Genomic DNA, 13,251 nt, shown 5'->3' on the forward strand with positions numbered 1-13,251 from the left:
TTGGAAAGCACCCGACTGCAGCAGGAGAATGCATCCTAGACTATCATACTATGGCTTTATTCAAACTGGCATTCATTCGCTTTGCCTGGTGTTTTTTATGCACAGGGTAAATCTGAAGTACAGTCATTTGGGTTTGCTGTATGTTTGGTTATGTACCTGAAATCTTCATTACTGGATACATACTTTGTGTCAGTCTCTCAAATTAAGATTATTTTAAGTGCTGATACTGTAGATAAAGACAAGGCATCTCTTGTGTTAGTGATACTAGTCCCTTTTATCATGACAGAAGATAGTGCTGACAGAAGTTTGTTGTATGTTTCTTTTTCCTATTTCTTGATGGAGAAGGTAGTGTACAGTGGAGGGAAGGTGGGTTTGTTTGTTTCATTACCATACTCACTGGTAAATTTCTTCAGGATTAGTGAAAGTGAGCTGTAACAGATCTTATCAAACCATAGCTGTGGCATCAAAATTTGGTCTAGTAGTAGTATCAAGTAAGACTTTGTTTTGGCATTTTTCAATGAGCTTAATCCAAATTACAACGTATCTTAAAAAGTATTATATGTCTAGCAACATATAGAGTATCAGGTACTAGAAATGATTCATATCTTTTTTTTTAAACAAACAAACAACAAAGCTTGCTCTCAGTACCATAAAGTCTAATGCTGTGATTTTATTCAGTGTTATTTAGTTTCCTACCATGTTTTTGTAAACCATCAGTTGAAGTCTTCGTTGAAGTGAACATAGTTCTCAAGCAGTTATCTGGGACTTATTTTTATTAAATAAAAAAGTTATCAACTACACCAGTTCTTGTATAGCATCACATCTTTTGCTTATTGAACACTATTGTTTTATGCAGTCATTTTTGTAAATTTTTTCTTCTACAGAGACACCACTGGTAATGTGATGGCTTACGCCCTGATCCTGCAAACACTTATTCAGGTGCTAACATTACTTCTGTGAGTAGTCCCACTGAAGTCACTGGGCCTATTCACAGAAGTAAAGCTAAGCATATGCATAAATGTTTGCAGGATTGGGGTCTTATTTGTAATCAGTAGCGGTCCACTCATGCAGAGGTCCATGCAGAAATGGGGTCAGTATATATGTGCATATACCTATGCTCCAATGTCTTCTCCTGAATAGGGTCACACTCTTGCTCATGTATTCATGATTCTCCTTTGGCTTGGTGATTGCTAGAAACCTGTATTTCCTGAGCAGGAGTTTGTGAATTCTCTTTACTATAGATGCAACCCTGCAGTCCTTAGTCAAAACACACTAATTTCAGTGGGTGGTTTGCCAAAGTAAGCCTTGCAGGATTTGAACTAATGTTTACTGTTTACTTGTTGATCATGGTGACATTATATGTATATGGTCACAGATTACAGCTAGACTTTTTTTATTACTGATTGAACAGCAACAGAGATTTACAGAGGAGAGAGCCACTACTTTTCTTAGGGCTGATAAAATAAAAAAAAATGTAATTTGATAGCTTTGATTTTGAGAATATAAATGTAGCTAATCGTTAAATTACAAAGGTAACAAAATATATCTTGTAAAACTGGGAAGGGTTTGTTTGTGTGTGTGAGAGGAAATGTGTGTTTGTGAGAGAGGAAAATCAAAAATCTAATTAGAAACTCCCAACAAAATGCATCCCTTTCCTATTACTACTGTGTGGCACTCAACAAGATGCATTTGATAAAGTGCATCCCTTGTCCTCATCAAGTATCAACATTTACTGTCATTTGTAACTTGGGTAGGATGGCCCAGAGACCCCTTTCTTAGCTATGACCCTGTATCTCCGTATTCTGTTGCATAAATAGTTCTGTATTAGTGCCTAAAACTATTTATCCCTGGACAAAGTCAACTGGTTATTCTATTAGGGCACAATGCTGTGAGATGCTGAGCGTATCTTGGAAGACTGGGTCCTTGGGATTGATGATTCACCCAGGGGGAAAAAAGAAATGCCTAGTCCAGGGTAGGCAACCTATGGCACGTGTGCCAAAGGAGGCACATGAGCTGATTTTCAGTGGCACTCATACTGCCTGGGTCCTGGCCACCAGTCCAGGGGGCTCTGCATTTTAATTTAATTTTAAATGAAGCTTCTTAAACATTTTAAAAACCATATTTACTTTACACACAACAATTGTTTAGTTATATATTAGAGACTTATCGAAAGAGACCTTCTAAAAATGTTAAAAGCATTACTGGCATGCGAAACCTTAAATTAGAGTGAATAAATGAAGACTTGGCACAGCACTTCTGGAAGGTTGCCAACCCCTGACTAGTCCTTATGTTTTACCAAATAAAGGTGGGTTGGGCTGGAGTTCAGATCTACCGTCCTCAAGACACAGAACATTAACTAGGTGCTCAGATACTTGCTTTTGGATAGACTTGTTAGTTTTCTTTTTCTTTTTTTTTTCTTTCTCTGCTGTCACTTTTTTCCTAGCTCTGGTATCTTCCTCTTTTGTCCGTCTCCCCCCCTTTTTTTTCTTCTGCTCCCTTTAATTTCCAGTTCATTTCAACTGCCTGTTGACATCTCTTAATCTCTCCTTGTTTCTCTCTCTCTCTCTCTTTTTCTCAAAGGGTGGGGGATGGCAGCTCTCATTATGTTTTCCTTCATTTTCTCCTCACTTGTCACTACCAACTGCCATGAAAACTTCCTCAATCTGAGTAATACGAACATGCCAGCTCTTCTTCCATTGCTGGGGCAATACCCAACACATGTGGCTAGTTGTTTGAAAAGGCGTAGAGAAGAAAAGAGTATTTTGTCATGTGTTTCCAGTTACATTCCCCACTGTCTGTCTTCCCTGTTCTCCTCATCATGGTGTTTGAGCCTCTACCCGCCATGTTCTCATTTCCCATGCGTGGGCCATCCAGTCCCAATCACTCCTCTGCCCCTTTGGAATATCTCTTCTGAGAGTCCCAATTTTCCTAGACCTAAACATAAATGACTCAGCGCTGCTTTCCTTTGGCAGTCACTTACTACCCACCCATGACAGAGTCACATGTGCAATGCAGGCAGGTAACCCAAAATTCCGGCATGTTGTCTTATACACTTAGTAGTGTAATTATTAGTACAAGTTTATTTTTAAGGAATGTCAGACCAGGGTGGGCTAACTCAGCCCTGGAAAGCCTCTTTCTTGTCTCGTCCTGAGTTCCTTCTATGCCAGACGTGTAAGGATCTCAGGTGAACCTGGGAAAAGATCTTCTGTTGGATGCAGCAGCCAGATCCATCCTTAGTTTTGGGAACCTGGTAGTGGTTCTTCATTTGGATCTCAGGAGACAGAGGTCACAGTCCTGAAGTTGGCAGACTGGTGTGGAGCTAGACTTCAGAGAAGGGTTGCTTCCATGTGGAGAAGCCAACAAAGTCAATTTGAATGTGTGTTTAGGTACCTATTTTAGGCTTTTTAAATGTATCTGTCACCTAAATATTCAGGGCAACTGCTGCACCTGCCTTGTTTTTCCTATTGGATAAGCTGGTCTCTGGCTTCCCACCTCCAAATCTCTTGCTGTGGCTGGGATTCCAATTCCTGTTTCCCTTTCCTCCTCTGGGGAGGAGAGTCTGGCTTTCTTTTAGCTGAGAGGCAATCAACAAGGGGGCAAACGGCAACTGAGGGGTGGCTGGTGGGGGCACTCCTTTGTGAAGTCCACACAGCAGCAATTAATGGAGGTGACAGGCTGTGTTTTATTAAAGCCGGAATAGAATGCAGGTCTGTGCATTCCCATCCCATAAAAAAACTGGAACTGTGCTGATTAAGCCAACATGACTGGGCCATCCTACCTCTTGGCTTCGGATTTGGTTTCGTGTGCGGTTACAGCTGCACCCAGACCCCCACCCCACTGAGCCCCAGCCAGCTGGACCTGGACCCTCACTGACCAACCCCCACTCCCTCAACACCTGGACACCCCTCCCCCCTGCATTCAGCCCCCCACCCCACCCCCCGCTGAGCCCCAACCACCTTCACCGGGACCCCCCTGCAGAGTCCCATTGCCCCTGTACCCATAACCCCCCACAATGAGCCCCTGTTCATCCAGATCCTCCCACACCCAGATTGCCCCACACAGAACCCTGTCCCCCCACACTAAGGCCCTTCACACTTGGATCCTGCTGGGCTGAGCCTGCCTGCCCAAACCTGGTGTGCCTGGCACAGAGGGGCAGGGTCACATGGTGTTTCTGGGCAGGCCTGGCCCTTGTTCCCAACCCTGACACAGTGCAACTGCCAAGTCCCTGCTGGGATGGGGGGGGGGGGTTTAGGGTGATCTCCCACCTCCGTGCAGCCAGTGGCCTTTGCTCCTCACTACCATGCTGGAGCCTCCACATTTATTTATTGAAAATACAATTTTCAGAATTTTAAAATATTGTGTGTAGAATTTTTATTTTTTTGGCACAGCCCCTCGAGTACATTTTCTTAATTATGGTTTGTTGTGACAGTCATTTTGTTTCCCTGGGCCTGCACCTTCCTCTCGGGATTCCCAGCAACACATCTTCCAAACAAACACTGTAGTCTATCTTCTAGCTTAGAAGCAGTAACTAAGCTATGACTTACACTTTTTCTTACCTGCCTCTGGCAAGAGGACAGGATAAACATCCTTTTAAAAAGTGTCACTGTATTAATCCCCAAATGAACTAACTAAAGCAGTAACTTTTGGCTTTCTTAATTAAGGCTTTGACTATCTAGTAGGCAGTAAGTAAAGAAGATGTACGGAGAGAAAGTTGTTAAAGATTAACACAATCGTCAGGGTCTTGGGGTGGGGGGAAGAATCTGATCTGTTCATGTAGTGACCAAAAAAAAAAATGCTCTATAAGGCTCAGAAATCTTGATCTGTACAAAGCCAAATATATTTGCTGCCACTTTAGGCTTAACTTAAGTGACTTAGTCCACCCTTCTCTAACGTATGTGGCTAGGTTGCATTGAATTATGCAGCAATTTTACTTGATTATTAAATCATTCAGTGGCTTTTATTTTTATGGAAAACATTCTACCAGTCAGGGGAGGTACCGAGAGATGCGTCTGATCTCCCCCTGAGAGCAGCTATGCAGGGGAAGAGGAAGTCCTGTCCCACCCCACCCCAGCAGCTGGAGCCTGTTGAACAGTAGGAGCCCCCAGCTGGGGCGCCCCCAGCCCTGCCCTTCCATTAGCTAGATTTCATGGGGGATATCTGATTTCACAGTCTGTGACGTGTTTTTCACAGTCATGAATTTGGTAGGTCCCTATTCATGTGCCGTATGGGAGCTTCCCATGGCAGCAGCCTTCCCATGGCAGACCTGACCTATCCAGGGCTTAGAAGTTTCACGGGTAGGAAAGGCTGCCATGGCACTCTGTTGCGGTGTAATATATTATTATTCTTTATTTGTATTACCATAGTACTTAGGAGCTGTTGTCATAGATCAGGACTCTAATATGCTAAGGGCTGTAGAAACACAAAACAAAAAAAGTTGTTCCTGTCCCAAAGAGCTTACAATCTAAATAGGAGATTATGCAGCACTTTGGAAGAGGGGAAAATTATATGTCACACATTCAGAGCCGCCCCTTGGACAGGGCGAATCGGGGCGACTGCTTCAGGCCCCGTGCTTTGGGGGGCCCAGCAAGCTGGTGCGATTGGCTGGCACAGTCGGTCCCAGAAGAGACGAATCCATCACTTCCACCCTGGGCTCCACACCCCCACCAGGGGCGGCTCAGCCCACATTTATAATCATGCATCTGAGGCTAAATGTTAGTGCAAAGTCTAACATACAGTACTATTTCCTCACTGATCCCATCCTGGCAATTATTGTGGGGCAAATTCTGCTGCTGCAGATTCATTTTTGAACCATCCTGAAATAAGATACCCTTACTTCACCATGCACAGCTTAGTCCATTGTAAAACTGGAAAGAAAATTTGACGCTAAAAGGGAAGGAAGAAATAATGGAATATATTAGTGTGCATTGTATATTGGTATCTAGATAAGTTCATGATGAGTACATTAAAATATTTAGTTATAAGCAATAAGATTTTAATCTTAATAGTAATAATTAAGATGTGCTATATCAACTATGCTTGTATTTGAGTTACTAATATGTAATGTATCAGCAGGGTAGTCATGCTAGTCTGGATCTGTAAAAGCAGCAAAGAGTCCTGGGGCATCCTTATAGACTAACAGACATATTGGAGCATGAGCTTTCGTGGGTGAATACCCACTTCGTCGGATACATCCGACGAAGTAGGTATTCACCCATGAAAGCTCATGCTCCAATACGTCTGTTAGTCTATAAGGTGCCACAGGACTCTTTGCTGCTTTTAATAATTAATGGTTACACTTACTGATGTTGTTATTTAAGGCTCCTAGAACCAGGAGTGGCTCCAGGCACCAGCGCACCAAGCGCGTGCCTCGGGCGGCAAGCCGTAGGGGGGCAGCCTGCCAGTCCCTGTGAGGGCGGCAATCAGGCAGCCTTTGGCAGCACGCCTGTGGGAGGTCCACCGTTCCTGCAGCAAGATCAGGTACGCCGAAGGCGCAGAACCGGCAGACTTCCCGCAGGCATGCCGCCAAAGGCTGCCCGACTGCTGTGCTTGGGGCGGCAAAATACATAGAGCCGGCCCTGCCTAGAACGGACTGAAGAAGAGAGAACTTGTTTGCAAAAGCCAGATCTATTCTGAAATGGCTGGATCTCCCATGTAAACTAGATGGTACTCTTAGCTATCTGAGAAGGAAAAACAGCTAAATCAGGCTTGCCAGGATTTCCTGTCAAGATATTCACACTGGATGCTTACGTCTATCATTTGGCTATAATATAACAACAACCTTTCTCCAAAAGAAGAGGAATAATTTAAGTCTTATTATTTTAACTTTGCAGTCAGTTCTGACAATGGCTAGAAGCTGTGCTCCTGGCATGTGTATATTGATTTTATGTTTAGCTTTGTTCTTGTATAAATGGATGTGCAAGGGTGTCAAGTGAAACCATTACTAAGTTAGCAACTCTTATTGGTTGTGAACCACCACTGATTTTCAATGCTTATTTCCAAATGTATTTCATTAACCTGATATCTAGAATGCCTTTTGTCATTGTCCTCAAAAAAGTCATGTTACTAACTTGATGTCTGTCTTTTCAGGAATGATTCTGTTCCAGAAGATAATATTTGGAAGGGTATCCTCTCTGTGGTTTTCTTCTTTCTAATCATTAGTGTTTTAGCTTTTCCAAATGGTAAGTATATTGATGCTTTATCTTTATTTCACATGCATATTTCTTTTCACTTGTTGCCATTTACTTTTTGAGATGGAAAGGATTGCTTGCTGCTTCTTCAAGTGATTGCTCATGTCCATTCTATGTTAGGTGAGTGTGCTCACCACATGCACCAGTGCCGGAAGTTTTTCCTCAGTGGTATCCATTGGGGACCAGTTCTGTTGCCCTCTGGAGTGGCGCGCATATGCTCCGGTATAAACCTTCTACCCCAGCCCAGTTCCTTCTTATTGCCAATGTCGGTGCTGGAACGCTCCCCTTGTTCTAGCAAGCGGTTTCTATTCAGTGGTTCTTTGAACTTTTGTGTAAATAGTTGTTAGTTAGTAGTTAGATTACAGTTCTTAATAGCTAGTAGACCTTAGCGAATAGTCCCCTGAGGGAGTTAGACCAGGGATGGGGCATGCCTTGTTCCCCGGGCTGTAAGTCATGTGATTGCTTTAAGGAGCCCATGCTAATTAGTGATCCACCCCTAAGCTGTTTGAAGTATCTGGGTGAGTCCCATATCCACAAAAAGTGCCGCATTTGTAAGGGATTCAAGCTCTGGACCGAGAGAGAGAGACATTAGACTTTGCACGCTCCTCTAATCAACCAGGATATCTTCCTTCCCGTGTTCTATCTGAAACTTCACAAGATCAATGAGGAGAGACGCTTTCATACCAACCCATGCAACAAACCTCGATGCCAACTCTGCCCACATATCTACACCAGCAACATCATCACAGGACCTAACCAGATCAGCCACACCATCACCGGTTCATTCACCTGCACGTCCACCAATGTAATGTATGCCATCATATGCCAGCAATGCCCCTCTGCTATGTACATCGGCCAAACTGGACAGTCTCTAAGGAAAAGGATAAATGGACACAAATCAGACATTAGGAATGGCAATATACAAAAACTTGTAGGAGAACACTTCAACCTCCCTGGCCACACAATAGCAGATTTTAAGGTGGCCATCCTACAGCAAAAGAACTTTAGGACCAGACTTCAAAGAGAAACTGCTGAGCTCCAGTTCATCTGCAAATTTAACACCATCAGCTCAGGACTAAATAAAGACTGTGAATGGCTTGCCAATTACAGAATCAGTTTCTCCTCCCTTGGTTTTCACACCTCAGCTGCTGGAACAGGGCCTCATCCTCCCTGATTGATCTAACCTCATTATCTCTAGCTTGCTTCTTGCTTGCTTATATATACACCTGCCCCTGGAAATTTCCACTGCGTGCATCCGAAGAAGTGGGTATTCACCCACGAAAGCTCATGCTGCAAAACGTCTGTTAGTCTATAAGGTGCCACAGGATTCTTTGCTGCTTCATACTCTAGATGTCAGGCACACCATAGCTTTCTATTTGGAGCCTCCTTCCCCACTTTCGGAGTTCCGGCAAGAAAGAACTGAGGGATGGTGGAGGGCGGCCCCTTATATCGGCGCATATGTGCGTCACTCCAGAGGGCACCAGACGTAGTCCCCTACAGATACCACTGAGGAAAAACTTCCGGCACCGATGCATGTGACAAGCACATTCACCTAACATGGAATGGGCATGAGCAACACATCTCGAAGAACAATAGTTACAAAAGGTTAGCAACTGTTTTTTTTTAGATTTAGATCGATTTTATTCACTGTCTTTACATTGCATTAAATTAAGCAACTGTATAAATTAGTTGTAATAGCATTGAGCTGAAATACCAACAAAATACAGGTTATTTATCTTTTGCATGGTCTTGCTAGAGAGCCATAGTCCCTTGAAAATGGAAATGTCAGCTTTTTCAGCATATTTGGGGATTAAATCTCTTAATAATAATAATTAATAATACCTGGCTCTTCTACAGTGCTTTACATCAGTAAATCTCAAAGTGCTTTGCAAAGGGGAGGTCAGGATCATTATCCACACTTTATAGATGGGAAAACTGAGGCTCTGAGAACAGTGGCGTAGCCAGGTTCTAACATCAAGGGGAGTGAGCACATAAAAAAGGCACCACCCAACATATCATATTACTAATTACATACTTTTAAATTCGCTATACGTATTAATTTTGTACTTAAAATAAAAACACAAGAATGATATTGTTTTACAAGTACTTGAGCCCACTTGACAAGTTTTATTGTCTTTGGGTCTGACTTCCATCTCCTCTCCAACTGTTGCAGTTGTCTGGAGGTGCTTGCCTTTCACACCTTCCTCATTCACACCGCATTCATTCAACAGGGCAATTAAGGGGTGGGGGAAAATCTTAGTCTATTCTTAGCAAAGAGACATTTTTCTTCTATCTTATTCTATCCTTGAGGGCTATAACATTATACCAAGGGCAATGCAAAGTTTCTACATGAGGCTTTGATACAGAGTTTTCATATACCAAGGCTCATCAGTACAAGGTTTCTATATGAGGCTTTGATACAAAGTTTCATGAAAACAGAGGTCATACGTGGGTAGACCCACTACAAGGTTATATGAAGAGGCACAATGTAAAGTCAGATGAAAATTATCAGAGATTTATCTACAGAAGCCCATCACTGGGGAATCATGGGTAGGGGCTGGCTGGCTGGCTGGCCCTGCTGCTCTCCTGTTCTACAGGAACCAGAGGTGACTCTAGGTACCGGAGCCATCAATCCATCACCTCTCTCCAGTGCACCATTCAGTCAAAAAAAGAATAAACAAAAAAAACCAACAACCCACAACCTCCCAAGTTCCATTTTCTGCAGCAAAATGTCTTCAAAAGATCAGACAAAGGTATTACCAGTGACATGCGCAGAATATCAACTACAAACCGATTCAGGAAGGCAGTGAGCAATTCCAAGTGGCTGAAGGCTTGGTGCAGAGAGGCAAAAGAGATGCCTGAGAGCTTGGATTAGGTGTTTGGGTTTTATTGCTGGAGCCTACATTGTGCATAAAAGAACTTGTGGTGAGGGATGCTGGGGAGTACCCCACGAACCCAGATATGCATGGGGACTGCATGATATGTGTGAGGGATTCAGTGGGGACCAGGCCATCTTCTGTGCCGGCGTGGGGGAGGGGGCTGATCCTCGATGTATTTTTAGTGAAGGGGGAGGGAATCAGATTCACTCATCTATGGGTGTAACCATTGGGTAGGCTGCGGGAGTGCAGTGCCCCCTAGTGGCTGGTTCCTCTTACAGCCGATGAGGTAGTTCCCTTGGCTCAAGGGGGTTAGTACTTGTGGGGCTACAGGTCCAGGGTACAGTCTCTGCAGCGGGGGAGGGGGGTGTATTGTAAATATAGCATTTAAAGCAGCCAATCCTGCCGCTGCTAGAGAAAACTCAGCTGCCATCTTGGAAAGCATGGGGTGCAGACATGAGCTCTGGAGCATTTCCCATTCTTTAGGGGGCATCTTCAGCTTAGGGGATGGGCTTCTAGATAAGGCAACAGACTGGGTCTTGGGAGATGTAGGGTCAGTTCCTGCCTCTGCCACAGTGTCCCTGGGGGAACCTTGGATGAGTCACTTAATTTCTCTGGGCCTCAGTTCCCTGTCTATAAAATGGGGATAATACTCCATCCTCTGTCTGTTTGGAGTGAGGGGACTGTCTCTTACTAGCATAATGGGCCCTCATATAGCTGGAGTCTCCAGGAGCTACCTTCCTAATACCAGAAGGGTTTTTTCCAGACCGTATAGGCCCCCTTCCATAAAGGTGACCTGAATGAGTGGAACAAGAAGGGATCAGATGAGATATAATCCAAAAGTCATTTGCCACTTGTGGTTGTTTTGCATGTCAAGTCATATTTCTGCATTTCAGTGTCCAGACTATATGGAGTCTCAGGATATTTTTATGTTGTACTTTTTAGCTGCCTCTGCTAGTTTTAAGAATTTTTCTCAGTTTGTAATAATATGAGAAAATCAAATTCTCTTGGCTTCCATCTTGAGAAGAAAATCATGGGCCTGATCCTGTGCTTTTTGTGGAACCAAGACTCCTGTTGAAATGTATGGGAGTTCTGAGTGCACGGAGAATGTTGGATTGGGCCTGAAATGAAGGAGTGAACACAAATCCCCTTGCTGAACACCTTGAAAATCCAAAGACACTAATATAAATCATGAGCTTTTGTATGGGGTATGTTTCTTCTAACCTGATTGCAAATAAACTGGACTGCAATCAAGAGATCAGCTGTGTCTTGATATTTTCTGACATGTCAGAGATTTGGTGGCTAACTGTTGTCTGACACCAGGATCATTTTTAACTTCTCTGCTGCACTGTCACCAAGCATCGTCCTGCAAATGTCAGTTGCAGCTGAGAGAACCAGTTTTTCCTCAGTTGTGTAAGGCTTTTTATTCTTGGAAATGTGGTATGCAACTTGATATGATGCTTCTAAAGCACTTGCAGGGGTGGAGACCACATTTTTCATTGTGTTTTTTTGTTTGTTAATTTCTTGTAGCTTTCGTTTGGAAAAAATCTGTTTTTTCCTACCAGATCCCTGTTTTGTTTCCACCTGCCCCACCCTGGCCCTGCCCCCTCCCTGCCCTCATTGGACCCCTTCCCAAATCCCCGCCCTGCCCGACTCCACCCCTCCCTGCCCCTATTAGACCCCTCCCCAAATCCCCGCCCTGGCCCTGCCTCTTCCCCAGCGCTACATTCCCTCTCCTCCCCCCTCCCTCCGAGGCTTGCCGTGAATCAGCTATTTTGTGGAGCAAGTGCTGGGAGCCAGGGGGAGAAGCAGAATGCGGTAACATGCTCAGGGGAGGAGGCGGAGGTGAACTGGGCGGGGAGCTGGGTTGCTGGTTGGTGCTCAGCACCCACCAATTTTTCCCCGTGGGTGCTCCAGCCCCGGAGCATCCAGGGAGTCGGTGCCTAAGGCGCCACTTTTGGAGAATATGGTCAATGGGGGAGCGGCCACTCCCCCCTGCTCTCCCCCTAGCTACGCTCCTGTCCGAGAGGGAAAGTGACTTGCTGAAGGTCATGTAAAAGGCTAGTGGCAGAGCCAGGACTAGAACCTAAATCTAACCTTTACTGTTACGGATGTACAACAGTAGAGTTGCTCTACTTCATCTCCACCCTCTAAGAAAATGAAACTTGAAAGAATTTTTCAATGATTGTAAGTGTGGTTGTGAAGTAAATCAAAATATTTGTATTGCCATGTTCTACTAATGATGGGAGTTGAAAAGAATAACGCTTTGGTTACACTGGAGACCCTTCGGGAGAAGTGTTATCCTGTTTTGAGTTACGTATATTGTGATCTTTGTTTGCTGCTGTAGACTAGCTATAACCATACATTTGTTGGTCAGTTTTGCTTCCCCCCATTTCAGATATTCCCATGCTGCCTCTGTTCAGCAATAGTTTCAATCGGGACAGATTTGCAACTTTAAAGAAGAACATTTTAAAAGGACACTCTAGAGCTTTGTCTTATGATTGAGTCTTATGTGCAAGAAACTGAATTCCTGGTTTACTGAATACCCATATCAAAATTGCCATGAAAGTTTTATTTTGGAGTGCACATTGGCACAATATGAATTAGTGCATTCTAGATGAGGCTGTTTTGGCACAAAAGAGAGCTTGTGTGAACTCCTGGTGATCAGCTCTGTCTTCAACAGCAAATGATTATTTAATCTTGAAGGATCACACAAGAGTATCTGAGGGGGCAGAGGGGATAAATTAGAGATCATGTCTCCTCTCATCAGATGTAAAAGCCAGCCAAAATCCAGCTTCATAAATTCCAAGGTGAAAAGAGACCACTGTGAGCATCTGGTCTGACCTCCTGTATAATACATCCCATAGAACTTCCCCATAATAATAATTTTTGAACTAGCACTTAAAAAAAAAAGTTGTTGATGTGAGTTTCCTGATGGGAGTTATAGTCTTAATGTATTTATTGAAAAATTATGGATGGAACGAAGTATTTTTAAGTATGCTTAGATAACAGAAAGATCAGGATGCTAGGAAGGTGGAGATTAAATGACTGTTAACTGTATTAAATCTCTTTGAAAACTCGGATTCATGGCTCATAATTAGTTTTGGGTAGATTTTTTTCCAAAATCTTTGTGGAGCAAATAAATAACTCCTTACAAATTCAGGGATTAGTCACACAAATCGTAATTT

General features: G+C 43.6%; 1 protein-coding gene across 2 annotated transcripts in view; it reads left to right on the plus strand.

Moving 5' to 3' along the window:
* PTDSS1 (phosphatidylserine synthase 1) overlaps positions 1 to 13,251 on the plus strand; it is a 56,365-nt gene that overhangs the window by 573 nt on the left and 42,541 nt on the right. For both annotated transcript variants that reach the window (XM_039522872.1, XM_039522873.1), the window contains exon 2: positions 7,087 to 7,178. In XM_039522872.1, the coding sequence (XP_039378806.1) occupies positions 7,087 to 7,178 (92 nt within the window). The remainder of the gene's footprint in view (positions 1 to 7,086; positions 7,179 to 13,251) is intronic.

Source organism: Mauremys reevesii, linkage group 2 (genome assembly GCF_016161935.1).
Source record: "Mauremys reevesii isolate NIE-2019 linkage group 2, ASM1616193v1, whole genome shotgun sequence".
Lineage (NCBI taxonomy): Eukaryota > Metazoa > Chordata > Testudines > Geoemydidae > Mauremys > Mauremys reevesii.